This window comes from Protomyctophum parallelum (genome assembly GCF_964188405.1).
Source record: "Protomyctophum parallelum genome assembly, chromosome: 5".
Lineage (NCBI taxonomy): Eukaryota > Metazoa > Chordata > Actinopteri > Myctophiformes > Myctophidae > Protomyctophum > Protomyctophum parallelum.
In genome coordinates, this window is record NC_139702.1 from 7,396,915 (window position 1) to 7,417,562 (window position 20,648).

The 20,648-nt window shown below is 42.0% G+C and overlaps 1 protein-coding gene across 1 annotated transcript; it reads left to right on the plus strand.

Annotated features, from left to right (window-relative positions):
- Window positions 1-1,401: 1,401 nt before the first annotated feature.
- Window positions 1,402-19,283, plus strand: cusr (Copper-only SOD repeat protein). Its single transcript, XM_083765961.1, has 10 exons — window positions 1,402-1,629; window positions 2,966-5,051; window positions 7,441-7,540; window positions 9,896-9,973; window positions 10,263-10,355; window positions 10,982-11,114; window positions 11,616-11,730; window positions 13,025-13,149; window positions 17,984-18,064; window positions 18,812-19,283. Exons 1-10 carry the CDS (start codon window positions 1,590-1,592, stop codon window positions 18,928-18,930), a joined length of 2,970 nt encoding a protein of 989 aa, XP_083622087.1. The 5' UTR covers window positions 1,402-1,589; the 3' UTR covers window positions 18,931-19,283.
- The last annotated feature ends 1,365 nt before the right edge of the window (window positions 19,284-20,648 follow it).

Sequence of the window (20,648 nt, forward strand, 5' to 3'; positions counted from 1 at the left end):
AGCTTTATTTTGTATTATTACGGTAAAGATCATCAACACTTCTGTAGGCCGATCAGAAAAACAAACAAATAAAACAGAAAGTATATGTCTGTGGTGCTTATACTATTCTGTTTAAGTTCAACCCAGCTACCTTGTTATTCCCTGCCTGTTGATTTAACATTGTTAGGTAACAGGTAAAAAGAGTACACCAAGTATGCGGTTTACTAAGTAGGCTATAGAGGGTTTAAGTGGTTAACAATGAAGAGTGTACACATGGAACCAAATGGTCCTGTGAGGGCCCATTTGGTTTAGTTTGTACACTCAGAGTTAGATCAACACTGAGGATTTTACAGTGTATATGTCCCTCTCAGAATGTACGTCAGAGTATAAACACATGCCTACTGGTACTGTATGTGCCCTGAATTGTGATTCTTGCTTCTAGTGCAATCAGTGGTCTAAATGAGCCAAGTGGAAGACCTCCACTATGCCACCTGCCCTCCAAAGTGTGTAAATGTAACGTCACATTGTCTTACAGGACTGCTATTTTTAGAGCACACGTGCAGTTGATGCACCGTGATTATTACATAACGTGATAGAAGGAACTTGGAAGAGGGGAAGCACCTACATGTGTGCAGGTTTGACTCAGACAAGAAAATGAAGGGAGGGGAATTCAGTCAGTTTTCATAGCAATTCAATGTGGAAAAAAAGAATAATGTGTGTGCACTATATTGTGAGCAAATATCTTTATTACAGGTCAAAGGCGTGGTCCTGTTCCTTGGTCATGGCTCTGCTAACCTGAGGGTGGGGACCTTGTGACATGTGATATATTTAACTATGGCCACAGTGACAGTATTCCAAATTCAGCAAAGGAGTGAAAGCAATTATAGGAACAAACCACCGGTACTATTTGTAAAATGGCATAAAAATACATTGTGGCCAAAACCAAATGAGTAACCATATAGTGACAGCTGTTAGTTTCGAGTTCTGCTGTGTGATTGAAGAACATCAGCATTAGTTTCTCATGTATTCACTGCACAAAAGGTTACCTGTCATATAAGAATGCATGGAGTGCTGGGTAGGGCTAGGGTAGTAGGGCACACTGTAATTTATCAATTTGTAAGAGTATAAACAATTGGGCCGTTAATCACATTTATATTCTCTCAGATAAAAAAAATTGTATTGCATGAACACAAACTTGAGGGACATGCTACCTGGAACTAGGTAGCATGTTGATTGCCTCCCTCCCGTTCTTATTTTCTAGGAAGTCAACGATAAGGGGACAATGTTGCTCCACCAATCACAGCCTAAGGTGGTCAATGAGGGCTGTCTGCGGGCTGAGAAATAGAGAAGCTCAAAGGCACACATAAGGCAGCTGCACACCTCACTGATGATGAATACACCCTCACCGCCCTCACAAACCAGGCACACACTCTGAAGAGCACACACCACTTGTGGCACTGACTATTCTGTCACACCCCTTTTTTATTATTTCCCTCCATTTAGATTTAGATGGCTTGAAAGAATATCTTTCTACATATAGAAAGGATAACTACATAGGACAACGCAATAATTTTTTTCCCTCTTGTTCTGCACTCTACACTTCTGCCAGAATGTGCCTTTCAGCATTAACCCTGTTGTCTGCTTTACTTGGTAAGTTTCTTTTTTTCAAAATCTGTCTGATGTGATGTGCATGTGAGAATAGCACTAGCTATTAACTAACTAGTTTATTAACTTGCTTTGAAAGGTCAAAGCTTGGCAAACATGTCATATAATGATGTGTTTCTAAGATGCATTATGTATAATAGCTTTGTGTATGTGTGTGTGTGTGTGTGTGTGTGTGTGTGTGTGTGTGTGTGTGTGTGTGTGTGTGTGTGTGTGTGTGTGTGTGTGTGTGTGTGTGTGTGTGTGTATTCTGCTTTTTCCTAGTTTTTCTTATTTATTTTCTTTTTGGACTTTTTACTTACATGTGTGTATCAGATTGTTGTTGGTTTAAAGTTGGTTTTATGTTAAGAGAGAAGGGACTATTCTAGATCTAGAGCCTTCAGACCAAAGCAGGTTCCATTATCTGATGGAACCTGAATGTTGGCATCATAGGATGCCAACATTCTGCTATACCATGCATTATGTGTTAGAGTCACATAATAGTATGGAATTTTAAATATCTTTTACCTGCTTTTTTTGCTGGGATATAATGTTACCTACCTTTCAGGTTAATCCTCCTGCTGCAGTAAGTAGTCATTAGTGGGTTTTGCTTTGCATGGCTTCATTGGCACAATTAGGGTTAGGGTAGTGTTACATAAATGAAAATCACAATACATTGGCTCATGGTGGTGTTGGCATCTTCACACAGTTAGATAGATACCAACTGGAGGTTACAGGTGGGATAAAACAACACAAAAAGCTGTGTGATTTAGATCTAAATTGTAGACTTGTTGATAGAAAAGGGTATAGGGTAAGTGATCATTCTTGGTTTTATTTGGTGTTTTGTTCAAAGGTTAAAGAACTATATATTCAGGCGCAAACTTGGCTCAGGGAGGAGGACGCCCCTGCCATGCAGAGTCCAAGGCATTTTGGATAATAACATCATATCCTGTCCTGTGTTTGTAAAACGTATAGTAATCATTGCTAGAGTGATTGTTCAGATGGGGTCTGTAAATGTCTGTAACATGTAAATATTGAATATTGACAATTTGGCAGGAATTGAGCCAGACTTGAACAGTGCTCGTCTAGTCTACAGCAGTCAGCATATAGACTCTTATTTTAATATAAAATATTACCCTACCTTCATACATAGCCTAACAGCGTTTATGTCAAGTCACAGCAAAACGCTTGCTCTGTGTGTGTGTGTGTGTGTGTGTGTGTGTGTGTGTGTGTGTGTGTGTGTGTGTGTGTGTGTGTGTGTGTGTGTGTGTGTGTGTGTGTGTGTGTGTGTGTGTGTGTGTGTGTGAAGCAAGTAACAAAAATAATCTCTTGGTTTTTTTTCCAGCTTCTATCTCCTGCACTCTGTTTGAGGCTCATCTGAACATGGGTGGAGTCACAGGGCAGGTGAGGTTGGACTCCACCTCCAAGATAGCCACTGTGAATGTGTCTGGTGTCGGAACCTGTGTGTCTCTCAAGTTGTCCCTTAGTGAATTTCCAGTCATGTATGGCCATTTTGTTGGGCCTTGTTCTGAAGCTAACATTGGATCTAGTATCTTCACCTTCACCACAGATTCTGCCTCAGGTTCGACAGTCAACGTGCCCAGCCTGTTTGAGCAGAGGTCAAACTTGGATGACCTCTCACTGACCTTGGAAACCTGTAATGGCACTAAAGTCTGCACAGTTGTAGGTAGCGGTCGCACATTCAAAACGCTTCAGGCCAGATTCTTCCGCCCCATCGCTGGTAATGTCTACATCAGGCTAAACACAGGAGCGACCCGTGTCAGGCTCCTGGCAGATCTAGCTACGATTGGTCAAGTCAATGCCTCAAAGACTAATATAACTCTCTTTGGATCAGTGAGCTCTGCTGCTAATTGCGACGTCATTCTTGGAAGCCTTGACCCCTCAGCATTGACCCAGTTGGGTGTCCTGAACGTTGGAACCCCTCTAGAACTTGTGAAGTCCCGTTTAGACCTGACTACTTTCAGTACCAACACTGCCTTCCTTCTCATGCAAACGGAGAAGGAAGGTTTCACGTGTGCTCAGATCCATGAAGTGCAGAACAAGGAGGTGAGTGCAGTGGTTGATATGAGAGGGATCAAAGGCTATTTCAAATTCCAACAGGCTTCACCATTCGATGTGACAGAGGTCAGTGTCAACCTCACTAACTTACAGGGCAGAACATCAAAATACCATGTCCACTTGTTCCCCATGCCTTCAATGAGGGCCCCACCTGAAAGCCGATGTAGTAACGACAACGTAGGCGATCATTTAAAGCCCTTTGGAGTCGTCCGAACCCGTCCGACATACCCCAAGGGGCCTGGGAAGACGCACGATAAGTATGAAGTTGGCGACATCAGTGGTAAACACATGTTACTGGACGGCAAAAATGAGTTGGATATGGTGTTTAGAGACTTCAACCTTCCCCTTTTTGGACAGAACAGCATTTTGGGCCGATCAATTGTGATCCACACGCCAGAGGGTTCCAGGTTTGCGTGCACCAACATTGGTTACCCAGGGGAAGTGATGGTAGCAAGGGCCAGGTTTCGGAGCCCGGTGGTCGGCGAGGTCCAGTTTGCCCAGCTGAAGAACAACCCATTGTCTGATATATCAATCTTCTTCGATGTGAATTATGGGAGACCAGATACAAGCGCCACCAACAACCACCAATGGCACATTCACTTAGATCCAATCAGCTCAGAGAGGGACGATGATGACGGACACTGTGGTCTCACACAGACCCACTGGAACCCCTTTTCTATTGACATAACAGACAGCAGCTACCCTCTCCACTGTGGTCCCCACCACCCACTGAGCTGTGAGGTGGGGGACCTCGAATTGAAATTCAGCTCCATCCAACTGGGCACCAGAGTTGGCGGGGTGGAGGGAAAATACTTCTTCACCGATACCACTGCCTGGATGCAAGGTTCGGACTCTATGATTGGCCGGTCGGTGGTCATTCATGACGCGGGTAGGAGCCTACGCAGGATAGCTTGTGCCAATCTCACTCTGGTCCGTCTCCCTGTAGCAAGCACTGGCAAGTGGTTTGGTGATGGGCCCGGCAAGGGCCAGGTGCAGTTCTCTGAGCAGTTCCCTCTGGGCCCTACGCTGATGAACATGTCCATGACAAACCTAAAGTCCATAGCAGGGGCCTACTATGTTCACCCGGTGCCCATCAAGAGTGGCACTGCACAGCCCTGCTCTGACGCCATAGCTCTCTTCAACCCATTTCACATGAACACGTCAGACTCTCATCCTGCCCCTGGGACTGGTACTGTAGATGAGTATATGACAGGAGACCTAGCTGGGAAGTTTGGGATGATGACGGGTCTCGATGAAATGCATCATCTGGATGTGGACAGCAGCCTGCCGCTAACTCTAACTAACAGCATCGTCGGGAGATCGCTGGTGATTCAACATATCGATCAAAGCAGGTGACACAGTATTTGTGAATGTGTGTGTGTGTGTGTGTGTGTGTGTGTGTGTGTGTGTGTGTGTGTGGGTGTGTGTGTGAATGTGTGCACGCACGTGCGTGCGTGCGTGCGTGCGTGTTTGTACAAGTTATATGTGCAGCACTTGACCACTTAGACCCTATACTTCTTTTCCCTATGTTCCCCCTGTTCGCTCCCTTTCATGACGACACCAGGCCCAGGAAATAATTCCCAATGCATTTTTCACATAGACATTTCAAAACGTATTTATTTAAAGACCTTTTAAGCGTCGTACAAAGCCAACTGGAGTCGTGACAAATCATGACAACAAACTGGAAAAAACAAATAATTACAAAGAAGAAAAACAAGAAAAAAAGTGTTCTAACCTGCCGTTTTCTTCTTCTTTCTAATTATTTGTTCGGCCCGAAAAGTTGTGTTTGTTGTCATGATTTGTCACAACAAGAGTTGGCTTTGTACGAGGCTTAAAAGGTCTTTAAATAAATACTTTTTGAAATGTCTATGAGGAAAATGAACGGAGAATCATTTCCTGGGCCCTGGTAGGGGGCGGGACTGCGACGCTCTATAGGCCCTCTCCTTTAGACCTCCACACCAAAAAATAGCAGATCTACAAGCTATATCTTCTATCTATCTATATATAAATGCACCAAGTCTCTGTCTTTCTGTCTGTCTGTGTTTAACCCATTCTGAACGGGCACCCATTTTTGTCAGCATCATGTTATGCTTTAGCTATTGAAAAATAGCAGATCTACAAGCTCATATCGCGCCACTCGCTTGTAGGTCTGCTATTTTTTTTTTAATCGAAGAACGACTGACATTTTTAGAATCTGATCTCAGGTCAGAATGGGTTAATCCACGTAACTCAATAACCGTTCGCCCCCACCGACTTCAAATTCGTCTCACCCCACCACAAGAACCGCCCCAAAAAGGCCTCTGCCTGGGCTGTGGACTGTGGACTGTTCTGACATCGTCTGCATAGACCCCATATTTGGGCATGCCTGACAAAGAACTCCATATATGGGCATAAAAGGGACACAGACATAATAATATCTGGGTGCTCCATGCATTTCCAACTTGCATCGTTCCAAGTAGGCCAGTACCCAACGGGCACCGCTGTGGAGGCCCTGCGGGCACTGCTCTAGTAACTATAACAAAGATAATGGTGAACCGATATGGCTATCGTTTATCGTTTTAAAAGGCAAAACTACGCTTGGTGAAGGCTGTGCTTTCTACTTGTCATTCAATTCGTTCCAAGTAGGCCAGTAAACTACTAAGTAGGCCACCGTTTGGTGAAGGCTGTGCTTTCTACTTGTCATTCAATTCAAATGTTAGTTCCTTTACTTTACTGAAAGGAACAGGAACAGCATCATGAGGTAGTATGAGGCTGTGTTGTTATAAAAACATGTTTTGTTTCATTTTGTTCATTTCCTGAAAAGTTTACAGCAGAGTTCCAGGAAGTCGCATTATTCTTAACTTGGGTCACTTCTTACTTCATTCAACCCATGATACTATTAATCACTATCATTAATCATTGCATGGGCATGATTTTAAAATGAATCAAACGTGGAGTTTGAAGTGGAGATGGGGAACATTATCAAATAGATACAGTCCTCTAAATATCTAAATATTGAATCAAGAAACTTATAGAAACAGCCTGGCCGGGTTTACACAAAAGCATGACATGTGAAAATGACTCCCATAAGTGTTTAAAAGTGAAATTGTAAGCCAATCTACAAGTCGATCCACAAGCTCAATTTGAAACGTTTTGGAATGTTTTGCCTGCCCAAATTAGGCATCACTCTTCCACTGGGACACGCCCCTCTCATCTAGACCAATGAGCAGCAGAGCAGCATACAGCGTTGGAGTTGGGAAGCGCTCGTTGGAAATCACTCAGCGGTCCTGCGTACCACAGTGATTCTAAATCTTACATAATGCAGAAGGCAGCAGGACATTGCGTCATTGAAAACGAACACTTCCAAACTCTGATAATCACCTGCACAGAATTTCTTAATAATAATTAATAACATGTCTATGGTAGATTTATATTAAACAAACACTTTGCAGAAAGAAAGAGCTTTCCGTCACCTCCTTTAATGTCATTTAATACAATCCTAGGACTTTTCTGTTTGGATGTATGGGCTGCCAAGGCCAGAAAGTTGTTTTTGCCACTCAGTAGGCGTTCCCGCATAACTTCCGGGTACGATGATGTCACGTGCATATTATAGTACAGTACTATAGTACTTCTATTGGAGAAGGATCATGTCTTAAGTCAAATTAAAATTATTAAATAATCAGTTGTTTTCAGCAAGCTGCAATCCATTATTACACATGCTTACACTCTCAGTGTTAAATTAACCGTGATAATTATTTTCAGCATGCAGTGTTCGAACATCATTGATGTCCATGAAGCAGATGGACATATGGTGTTTGCCAAGGCTGAGTTCAGCGGTTCAGTGTCTGGGACAGTGAAACTGGTAAGAACATGCATGTCAAGTTATATCTATCTATCTATCTATCTATCTATCTATCTATCTATCTATCTATCTATCTATCTATCTATCTATCTATCTATCTATCTATCTATCTATCTATCTATCTATCTATCTATCTATCTATCTATCTATCTATCTATCTATCTATCTATCTATCTATCTTGGGTTTATGGATTGCGTTGGGTAAGGGCAATGGCAGAAATGGTATCGATTTTGCCACATGTCTTAACGTTTCCAGCTAATTGCACCTGGCTAAGGTCAATAATCTTCTGACTAAGCTCTGTTTTTTATTTCACAAGCTGAAGTTGCCAAACCAGGTTATGAAACTGATTCACTTAACCAATGTGGTCATTTTCTGTTGACAAAATAAAAACCCACATGGCGACTGGTACGTGTCTATATTTATGTCTCTGTAACTAAGTCAACTAAAATGTAATACTTATTTCATGAAAATGCATACCATAATACCTTAACTTTAATTAAGATCATTGGCAAGAGTCTGAGGCCCTCATTTATCAATTGAGTGTAAAATCTGCCACAGATTCGAGTGCAGGTTTCGTAGTACACCCACGTCGCCACGGCATTTATATAGTGATCGCAAACAGCTGATCCTTCCTTAATTTCGTTCTGACGTTAATAAATGTGACGGCTGAAATCTATCTGGCACGCCCTATGAAATCAAGCCTCGCCCTCATTTTTGCGACATGAACACATGCAATACGTCCTCGAAACCCTGGTTACAGGAAAAAAAAAAAGGTTCTCCCGTGCCTTGCTGCCCGCCTCACCCCTCTCATACACACACACAGACGCACGCAAGGCATCTGATGTTGTGCCGCATGCGCTCCCAAATCATCTCACAAGTGCGCTCGCATAACAAGGCCAGTAAAGCACTGTTAGATTAAGCACAAACTAATACATTGTAAACATGTTATATTGTATTTAATTTCGCGAAATTAATTACTTGTAAAGTTGGAAATCTCTCTTTGTCTTTTTTTTTTTACATGTATATACATAGTTATAGTTTTATATTAACATTTTAGGAGTGAAAACATATGCTTAGATGCCTGTGACAGCGTGTCAGCAGTTCAGACAATGCTGCTCCGCTTGTGTACGACAGAAAAACAGCCGAGGACAAAGCGTACGACAGCTCCCGACCAGACGTGACTTTTTGTCCTACTCAAGTTCATCAGTTGATAAATGAGGGCCATTCTGAGTGCATATAGTGTTTTATTAACACCAGTTGGCACTGTTTTTTTTCATGGTAACCTTTTGGAACCGAAGCTGCCACTAAAACATGACAGGCCAATTATACTGTGCTGGACAGACGGTGAATTCATTAGGGCTCTGGAGAGCAATGGGATGCAGTGAATTACTGTATCTTTGCATCAGTCTATACTTGCTGCTGGAGTCCAGTGGTCTTCCAAACTACAGGCAACTGCTCAGCTCAGGGGAACAGCTGTGTCTGTCAGCCCACTCCAGAAGCCCCACACTGAGCTCCGATGGGAGAGCCCTCAGAGCACTACTATTATTGTTATATTTCAGTGGTTCCCAAATGACGTGCCGAGGCACAGGGACAGTGGTGTGCCTGTGCTATAATATGAGACAAGTACAGGTGTGCCTTGGGATATTGTGACAACGCACATTATTATTACAATATACAACTAAGACAAAAGGTTATGAATCCCTTGTTATTTTCTATATCAGCACTCATTTCCCAATACAGATGCAAATTATATGCCTTAAAAATATATTTTTATTTTCTATTTGTATATTTATTTGGAAGGGACAGCGTATATTAATGAACACCACACAATGCTGTGTAAATATGCTAATGTATCCATTTATTCCATCCATAGTCCTCATACAATTTGAAAATACTTGGCACATGGCAGCCTAACTGACACTGTGGGAGTCATCTCAAGCCACAGCTAGGAAGGGAAAGAGCACACTACGTCACTATGGCGTGAAAGCAGAGCTCCAGTATGGACCCATGCAGGGATAGCTATAAAGGGGGGTGTGGAGGCCATAGTCCAGGAGTCCCAAGTTGGTGTCGGCTAGTCCACCACTCTCGCATCGAATTACATGGATATCAATATGTTATGCAGAATATGATCAGATGTAGATATCAATATATTAGGCAGAATATGATCAGATGTATGGATATCAATATATTGGTATAGAAGATGATCAGATTTATGGATATAGCCTGCTGTAAATATCTTAGGCAGAAGATGATCAAATCTATGGTTATGTGTAACCCGCTGATTTTTATTGAAAAATGTTCTCACTGACTTTGCTATAACGCCAGTTCGATGTACTTTTGATTGTGTATTGCAGTCTCAGCTGACATTTCCTGATGGGAGCAGCAGTGATGTTCAACTGGAAGTAGACCTCCAATCATCAGCCAGAGAAGCTGTAAGCACAGATACACGGCTAGTGGCTACATGCTACAGTGCAAGGACTACAAGACATAGTGACACATAGATGCAGATACCATACTGTATAATACTGTAACGATGCACTAATGCATATACCATACTCCCACGCACGCACACACGCACACACACACACGCACACGCACACGCACACGCACACGCACACACACACACACACACACACACACACACACACACACACACACAGTACCTAAGAATATGCTTCAAAGTAAAAAATCCATATCTTAACTCTTGTTTGACAACATCAGATCACCTCTGTTTCCTGGTTCATCATGGAAAACCGCATCAGCAACGGCCAGTGCAACGATGTAACCTATAATCCTTTCAATATGATGTCTGTGGTAAGAACAACTTTTCCATATACAGTATATTTCCTCTGAATGAACCAGCTCTAATACCTACCTGATACTAGAAAGCAGATCATTTTGTCCAAACAAAAACAGGATGTATCTTACGGGTTGTGATGACTCTATATGCCTCATGCTACTAGCATACAGTATGTACACTGTATACTAGAGCTGGGACTCGATTACAAAAATTAATCTAATTAATCAGAGGCTTTGCGATTAATTAATCTAGATTAATCGCATTTTAATCGCATATCATTATTTGACCCGAGAACTGAGAAAGCAATTTTTTCAAATGGATTTTGGTATACTAGTGAATCAATGAATAGTGAATACATAAGTTTTTAAAGCCTTTTAAATCATATTTCCAATCCACGGGGACAAGCAAAGTGATCTCAGCGGCTTCCCCCAGTCTGGTGAACTGTCTGCGGTTTCTGGTTATTGTCTGAAGAGGACACGGACACTGACACTGTCACTGTCCAGTGGCAACGTTCCGCGGTGAAAAAATAGTGCGATTTAAAATGCGTAATTTTTTTTTCTGTAGTTAATTAATCGTAATTAATCGCAATTAGTCCCGGCCCTACTGTATACGGCTATAATTCCACTATTCTCCTCCTTAGACCGCCAGCTGTTCACCTGACACCCCGTTGGGATGTATGACGGGGTCCATGACCGACAGACATGGCAATGTCAGCCTGACAGAGAGACAACTCTACACTGATGTGAACATCCTGCTGGCTTGGGACTTCACAGGTACAACACTGTTTACTCTCTGTCGTACAACTGTGTTACAGACCGAATATATCGATCTACAATCTACTTATAGATCAGATATTTTCACATGCATCACCATTGTATGACAAAGTAAGTACAAATTGGGCTTAAGGGTCAACATTTAAACTGATTATATAAAATGTAACAAGAAAAAAAAAAATCTTGTGGGTTTCTCAACACTAAACCACTTTACTTTGTAATGTTATTACATTTAATCTAAACACATGGAATGATTTCCATACAGTCTTTAGAGAGACATTGTTTTAGTGAAGTGAAAGCGTTGAACTGACAAATCAGGCTCTTTGACTCCACTGAGTATAAGTGTTTATACAGCTGAAGATAAATGCTTAAAAGCATGCAGGCTGCTGCCTCTGTATGAAGCTAACATAAGATCATAAATTAACAAGTAACAATTTATTATTATGAGAGGATGGAGTATCAATCACACAAATGAAACTCAGAATGTTGTTTTGTTTTTAGTTATTCACAGGTCCATGCTTCTTAAAAATGGAGACAATATTTTGGCATGTGCTGATATCCTGCCAGAATCCCCTTCTGCAACACAGATGTTCCCTATGGTTAAATCCTTCAGCAGGTTAGTATAAACATCCTACTTTGCATTATTGACTGACATAAATAATAAGGTTGCGGATACAAGTGGATAGAACCGAAATGTCTCCCTTAGAGAAAGAGTGAGAAGTTCAGTCACGCGAGAGAGACTCGGAGTAGAGACGTTGCTTCTTCGCTTGGAAATGAGCCAGCTTAGGTGGTTCGGGCATCTAGTACAGTTGCATCCCGAGCGTCTTCCTAGGGAGGTCCTCGTTACGAGACCCCGGGGCAGACCAAGGACCAGATGGAGGGATTAGATCTCCACACTGGCCTGGGAACGCCTCTGTAGCCCCCCCCCAGGAGTTTCTAATGTTGCTCTAGTCCAGAGAGGGAAGTCTGGGGGTCTCTGCTGGAACTGCTAGACCCGACTCTGGATAAGCGGTTGAAGATGGATGGATGGATGGATGGATGGAAGGATGGATGGATGGAAGGATGGATGGATGGATGGAAGGAAGGATGGATGGATAGATATTGCCATTTCCATGATCCCTCTGCATCTCCAGGGGTGAAAACATCATTTCTACCCTTGGCCTTTGGCCTCACAGAGCTAATTATGAATCATAATAATAGGTCAGTAGCGTTAGCGTACATAAAAATGTAGTAGTAAGTAGTAGCCGGGAGCAGTATGGGTTGGCGCTCCAGCCTGTGTCTTCTGTGAGGAAGAAGCCCAACAAACCCACGGTGAGGCCTTTAGGAGGGCCATTCAAGCCTCAAGCGGAGCCTGCGGCACCACCAAGGGCAAGGTGGAGCCTGCGGAACCATTGCGGCTCGAGAATCCACCATTCCTGGACCTGGTGAGAGCAGGAGTGGACCTGGTAAGACGTAGGAGGGGCCCGGAAAGGAGTCAACCCACAGAGCCTAGTCCTTCCACTCGCCAGAATGGTACCTCCCAGTCCCGGCAGAGTAGTTCAGGAGGAACGGATTGTGTGGACCTGGTTTTTCCCTAATGGGACTGATCGAGGGTAGCTACTGGGACGTAAGTCGGGACTTGATCACCCCGGCTGGGTATGGGCATGGGTATGGGCATGGGTATAGGCATGGGTATGGGCATGGGTATGGGTATGGGCACTCACCTGAGTATGGGCATGGGTATGGGCATGGGTATGGGCACTCACCTGAGTATGATATGATGTTGCGGGAGACCCGAAACCCTGATGACACGCTCTGTGCATGTGACGCATGTGTCTAGATCTGATACATAGATCTGGTACATGAAGGACACCGCGAGTATTGCGATCAAAGGTCATTGTTGGTTATTGGTTATTGGTTTCCTTTTCCAGATTTGACTTCCGTTCGAGGGTGGCTGATGTCCTTGGGATGCACATATCAAGAGTCACCATCATATCTGGGTCCCCTCTTCCTGCAGCCGGTGGCACGTGCCAGAAAGTGAACTATTTCATATCAGGTATAGGGGCTGACTGCTGTTCCACATACACAACAACACACATTTTACAAAATGTATCGAGTTGTAAGGCATTGGTGTGTAAAGAAATCAAGATACAGTAGCACATGTAGACATTTTATTATGCAGGATTTATAGTCTATACCCTACAGTATTTACATGATACATGTCAAAAATCTCTCTTTTAGTCAAACGGCCAAATTATAGCATGGGCCTTGTACTATAGGCTGACGTGCTTCCATATTTGAGCGTCTACTATACTGTACATTTTAATAAAATGCCAAAGAGGCCTTCAAGGGCCCCTGGCAGTCAAGGGGCCTCTGAGCACTGGCCCCTTTTGCCCCGTCCATGAAGCCAAAATGTATACGGTGTGAGCCAAGCCTGGCTCAATGGCTTCTGGCTCCAATAGTATCTATAGCAGAGGTATGCCAGGATCCATGAGCCGTGGGGCTTTGCTGTAATAATTTAAGCTTAATATTTTATTATTTATACCATAACTGACATGGCTTGAATGTGTTGAAATTCAATAGCACATTGCCAGTAAGACGCCCTGAGGGCGAGAAAACAACAGAGCTTCTTAAACTATTATTCTGGTGCCAGTGAGGTCAGATGTAGAGTTGCTGGCCGGCTCCATGTATGGCTGCAGATGTAGGTTATTATGAGCGTGCGGAGTGGAGTTTCCTCATGCAACGATCCCACCACATGCTCAACACACATAGGAACGGGCCAGCTTCAAGGACGCCCAGGTGCTAGTCAGCACGCACCAGGCTGAGGAAAGCCTCAAGCCTCAGTCAAGCCAGATGATGCCGGGGGCATGCTGGCCAACATCTTGGCCAACACGTGGCGAGTCATGCTCAAAATATTGACCTCTCCATATATGGACCTGAACAAGGTGATGATCCAGTCACCTCCATGTATGGAGGTGACTGGATCTCCATGTATGGCTACAATGGCGTGCACAGATAGACACTAGGGGGTGCTAGAGCACTCGTTGGCGCGCTATGAGCTTGCGCTATGAGCTTGTAGATCTGCTAATTTTCAATAGCTAAAGCACCAAAATGGGTTCCCGCCCCAAAATGAGCTGCACAAGGTGCCCTTTTTTTCACTTAGGCACCTGCCCCTCTAAATGTCTGTGCACGCCACTGTATGGCCATGCAGGTTTTGATGAGTTCAATGTCGTGATCTTCATATATGGAGACGGCCATATATGGAGCATGTCACGAGGTTTGACTGACGGACGGACGGACGGACTGACTGACCTGTTTTGCAGGTTTTGCAGACCTATGGTCGCAATTATTTCTTAGAGAGAATCTCTATAAAGATTAGGTTTAGGTTTATTCTGAAAAGCAGTTTTATTTTGTGGGTTGTTTGGTGAATTGTTCTCGTAAAATTAAAATCAACCTACTATTGTCCTGTCAGTAGGTTCATGTTCATTAAAATCAACTTACTATTGTCCTGTCAGTAGGTTCATGCCAGTATATATTCCAGTGTAGAAGGAAATAACCAGTATACTGAAAGCCAACGATAGCAATGGCAGAAGAATAATAAGGATCAAGGAAGACACAATCACCAGGAACGAGGTGAACCAGGTGTGCATTTTACCAAGGAATGATATAAATAGCATGGTAATATATTAGTAATGTGTGTGTGTCAGCAAAGCATCACACCCCTATGACTGTTATGTACTGTATGCAGACATTTGGCTAGCTTACCGGTTATTATTCTTGTGCAATGATGCAGAGAGAAATTCAGACCCATCACTATAAGCACGGGCATCTAGCACCCTTATTAAGGGCTTAAGCTAAGTAAGTTAAGTTATGAAGGATAGTGTTGACTCACCTGTTTAACATAAGAGCAACCTTAGTAGTGTTTCAACAAAAAACATAGCCAGCACAAACTGTAAGACTGACACTTACATACATGCATACTTTATTGCACGATGGTGTCGCTCTCCAAAAATCTGTTGTTTTCGCCAAGCAATACCATCATGAGACAAAGTATGAAGCCTAAAGCCTAATTCATAATGTGAGAGCCAAGCCATGGCTCATGGCTGTAACATTGTACATCAGTGTTCATTATTGTACATCAGAGTTTTCAGTTAAATTAAATGAATTGCACCAGGTAGGGCATGTCTGGTGGTGTGGCCAGGCAGGACCTGAGTTGGCATCTGACGTCTCGCATTTCTGCCCTTCCAAATAATGCCATGGGAAAGAAACGTAGTAGGCTAATGTACTGTAATGCATACCACAGTAGTACAGTGAAAAGTGCAAAACAACATAATGTAGTCCAAGATATTATAATATCAGTCAAAAATGAAGAGCAAAAAGTTCTTTGTCCAAATGAACACAATGGCTTTGGACACAGCCATTATGTTTTTGTGTGTGAGATCAATTGAATCCATGGGAGCATCTGTAAGTCTATACGCCTGGGCTGTATAAGTCAACCTCAAAGTGTTGTTTCCATTTTCTATGGAGCTTTTTGTTCACTCTGCCCTTCCTAAAGAGGCTTGGGTCTGTCCCGACAATGGACAATTGAAAAGCTTTCTCGGAAAAAATAAAAAGATTGTTGGGAAACCTGATGCTATAGTGTGTGTGTGTGTGTGTGTGTGTGTGTGTGTGTGTGTGTGTGTGTGTGTGTGTGTGTGTGTGTGTGTGTGTGTGTGTGTGTGTGTGTGTGTGTGTGTGTGTGTGTGTGTGTGTGTGTGTGTGTGTGTGTGTGTGTGTGTGTGTGTGCGTGCGTGCGTGCGTGCGTGCGTGCGTGCGTGCGTGCGTGCGTGCGTGTCATTTTCATAGTTCACACAAGATTGTACACAATAGCTCTTCATCCTCATTAAGGGTCTCATGTAAAATTACCCGTAGGTGTTTCATTATAAAATGATGACTGATTTATGTTTACGTTTATTAAAGGACACTTGAAAGAGCCTCTAGTCTTCCTGGGGTCCTGAACAAAGCAAATACAATACAGATGATATACAACTATGAAAGGAAAACGAACAATACAATGGTCAGTCCTCTGCTAAGAAAAACTTAACCTAGACCCCTGAATAACTATACACCTGTTCCTAAACTCCCCTTTCCTTTCCATTTGACACCATTGATCACCTGACACTCATTAACCGACTGGAGGGGGTTGTGGGCATCTCTGAGTGCCCTTCAATGGTTTGAAGGGCACTCAGAGATCCCCCAGGGATCAATCCTAGGCCCTATCTTTTTCTCCCTCTACCTGCTTCCCCTAAGCGAGATTATCCGTAGACACAATATAACATTTTATTTCTATATGCCAACGACACCCAGCTTTATCTTCCCATTGATCTTGACAATAAAGACAACTTAGCCACCCTCCTCAAGTGCCTTGCTGATGCTAACATCTTTCCTAGAGCTTAATGACTAGGGCCCAAATAGAAAAAGACCTAAGGGGCTGTATTTTGCGTGTCTTAAGTACCAGGTCTTATTACTTAACTGGAGGCGTGGTTAATAATGCTCTTTGGCCACTCAGAATAGCCAAATGGCATTGATCACGCCTCCAGGTCTTAAGTAAGAATGAGGAGACACACATTCTCCTCATTTACAGTCGACATGTTTGCAACTCAATCTTGTTGCAGGGTTCTTTGACTTACCTCATGAACCTTTGGTTGTGCGTACTGATGACCGCCCATAACTATTAGTGTGGTTACAGCTAATGCTGTAGGCTACATTCACTTTTTGGATTTCCATGACATCAAAGGAGTCTCCCATCTCTTCAGCTTTTTAGAAAACTCAAACAGCTAAAGGATAAACAAGTAAAATTGGAAGTGATGACAAAGAAATCAGCAGACAAATTCTTAGGTGATAAATGGGTAGGCCTACTCTCTCCTGATTAGCAGAAATTTGGTCACCCATATGAAATCTATTTTCTGTTTATTAAAGAGACTATAGAATGCCAAAATACTGTATATAACTTTCCCTACCTTCTTTGTTGACTTGGCCACATTGGAAATCTTTATATTTAGTCTACTAGGTTCAAAGCTATATATTGGTTTATATACATTAAATTCCATATATTGTATGTATTCTATACATGTATTTGCACAGGAAACCACTCTCACACTGTGATCGAAAAAAAACTGAAGATTGACATATTCCAGCTATACATTGCACATGCGCAAACACACACAAACACGCACGCGCGCACACACACACACACACACACACACACACACACACACACACACACACACACACACACACACACACACACACACACACATGCGCCCAATTCATGGTGCAACAGCCAACATTTGCAGGAATCACAAGGCAACCTTGACATGAAACAATAATACAAGAATAGAAAAGGAATGGATGATACAACCCACAGTAATCATTGGGGAGGATTTCAGCCCCAATATCTTTTGTATTACAATGCTTTTGTGTTTTGATGAACTTTTGTCAATTTTTAAGCCTATTGTTGATGGTTGAACATATAACTTCCGCACCATTGTCAGATCTGATACATTTGACCTTAAGGGCCTTTGTCGGCAAGACATTATTTTGTCAACAATGTCAACAATGTTAAACCAACATGGACAACGTATTATTCATATGAAAATGAAACTAAATATGGAACATTGCTGAAGCTATTACATATACGGTAATAGACATTTGGGTATATGCTGTTTTTTTATTGAACCGTGAATTTACAGTCTTATGTTTCCTCAAAATGGATAGGATAGGATAGGATAGCTTTAGAAATTAACTTATTCAATGTTGGTATAATCACATACTGTTCATACTGTAACTTTCTTTCCCCACTGGGCTTAACTGTTTGGCATTGTTTTTCATGTATTGTGTGTGTCCTATAGGGGATGTCAGCAAGGAAAAACTGGACTCCGTCAAAAACAGTGAGAAGATGGGTGCGTTCCAGGAATCTGAATTGTGCACAAGTAAGTACAGTATGATCTGTGGCTAACAGCCATTGCCAAACATAAAGACAGATCCACATCGACAAGTTAAACAACATATTTTAGGCAAAGGTTGACATCAGTGAAAATTGCCATTGTTACTCATCTCATACCAAAAGCAAAACAACAAAGCGACAGCCATCCATTTCCAGCGGCAGTTGCACGTTGTCACGTTGTAATGTTTGGTTCATTTGTAGATCTTTTTTTTTGGCGCATGGCAATAACGTCATGCCAAAGCACAACCTGAATTTGAGCAGAGGCGGTACAAACTTAGATCACAGAAGGTCTCTACAATATATTTATATTGTTTATTTTATGGGCTCTCACCAAAAAAAAAGAAAATCCCCCCAAATATATATATATTTTATACCGTGACATTTTGTTTGATACCGTACCATACCATACAATCTCATACCGCTACATGCCTGATATGTATACTGTACATCGGGGTCAACCTAACACTTATGTATAATTAGATGGCGTACTTCCATACTGCATGCTGCAGTATATCAAACTGATGAGATAACCCTAAGATAAGATAAGACATTTATTAGTATTAATCAATTATCAATCAATTACTAATCAAATTATTATTGACTATTGATCCCGCTGGGGAAATGTAGGCACCAAACAGATAACAGGGCAAGAAAAATGTACACAGCATTATATGATGAAAGTATTTTTGGTTGTGCTAAATAACTTGATTAATTTTAAATCCTTATGATTTAGCATCCCTTGTGAGTCCTGTAGAACCTGCAAGTGCTGGTCTGTTGCTCACACCTGGAAGATATCTCATGGCTGTTGTGATAGCTGTGGCCTTGATTCTGTCATCTTGGACTCAGCTGTAGCCTGTAGCTGCACACCGATTCAATTATAGCATGCACAACCATTGAGGATACTCAACATTCTACAAACTGTGAATGCATTAATGGCTGTCGTGATGTGATGATGGCGACAAAATATGCATTATTGTCAATCAAATGAAAATTGTGTCTAGCGATATATTTCTGAGAGCAAATTATTGTCCTTTTGCCGTTGGATATCTGTGACCAGTTTTGACTGAGAGACTGCCATCGTGCAAATTCCAGCTTTTCACCATAGGAGGATTTATTTATTTTTTTAATTTTCCCCCAAAATGAGTTAATAGCACAGGCAGACTCTTCACATACTAGAGCATTTATGAAATAAATGTGAGAGCTGAAATCGATCGATGTAAATATGAATATGAATATGAAGGATGTTAGAGTCCACAGAAGTGAACCTTTCAAGCCTGTTTTCTCAACTCGCTGTTTCTCTGCAAGACATTACTCTATAAGCCATATCTCCAAAACTGGTGGGTCAAACTGAACAACCAATATGTCAAATTGAAGATTTACATTTTGATTGATGATTCTCTGCTTTCATATGACATGAAAGAACGAAAATTCAAAAGAAATCCGATGGCAGTCTCCCATTCACGGTGGGTCACATTTGTTTCCCTATTTGCACATTGTACATAGGCTTCTTGGATGTTCTGTGTGACCTGATAGCTGGAAAAGTCTTTATTTACCCCCACTGTTGTGTTGTCTGAACAACCCGTTGTAATGCAATGCATGGTGAGCTTGTAGATCTTCTCTATTCTGAACATTTTCCTATAGGGAATACAAAATGATTTTCTCCAATCTGTATGGTTAAGTATGTTAATACATTATAACATTTAAATATATGGTTGTATTTGGTCTCCCTTCTATTTAAAGCACGTGTTGGACACAACCTTTGACACAATCCTTTTTCTGGTTTGACACAATTAAGGTCCCTGCACACAATTGTTCGGATTCTTTGTGGTGTTTCTCCATCGGTTTTCCGAAAAACGTGTCTAGTGTGCAACCACCTTTACTCTCCAGAGCTAGCAGGCAGGCTCTATTAGCTCAGTGGTAAAATTGTAAGTACTTGCACAGGAGACTGGGGTTCAAAACTGTGGTAGAATAGGAAAGTTATATACTGTAGTGTAGCTTAATTTTTTTTGCCTGTATGACCATAGACTGCCCAAAATAGGGATGTCAGACAAAGTGGTAAAAAAGCAAGGTTATAGAATTTGCCTGTGTGTTGGGAAATTAATGTGCACAATTGATTGCTATGGTAAATAAAACATTTTGTATATTTGTACATATTGCAATAATAATGTATTCATAATTGTCTCAAAATCCCAAGGCCCACCTGGACTTGTTTCAGGGAGCCACTTGTGTTCTTCGCCACACTGGTGTGTTTGTGTACCACTGCTGTACTGTAGTTCAGTTCATTGCTCTAGGCATGTGCACTCACTGAACCATCCATAAATTAATATCCATTTTGTTTAAATCCACGGGAATTATGTGAATAGAAATATTGTAGTGATTGTATGGGGACTTTATTCATAATTCAAGTGATTCAATCTGATGGACATTATCTCAGAGTTCGTCTGGGGTGATGTCATATTGCTTGCTGTGCTTTTAAGCAGTCGTGGGAAAAAAAATAAACAAGTTGCACGGTTTGTGTGCACTCAAAGAGAGAAGTTGTACTCATATTATCCCTGCAGGAAGCAAACCAT

Coding starts and splice junctions, on each gene's coding strand:
- cusr (XM_083765961.1), top strand. CDS start 1,590: ATGTGCCTTTCAGCATTAACCCTGTTGTCTGCTTTACTTG. Junction 9,974..10,262: donor AATCATCAGCCAGAGAAGCT/GTAAGCACAGAT, acceptor TGACAACATCAG/ATCACCTCTGTTTCCTGGTT. Junction 11,115..11,615: donor GCTGGCTTGGGACTTCACAG/GTACAACACTGT, acceptor TTTTGTTTTTAG/TTATTCACAGGTCCATGCTT.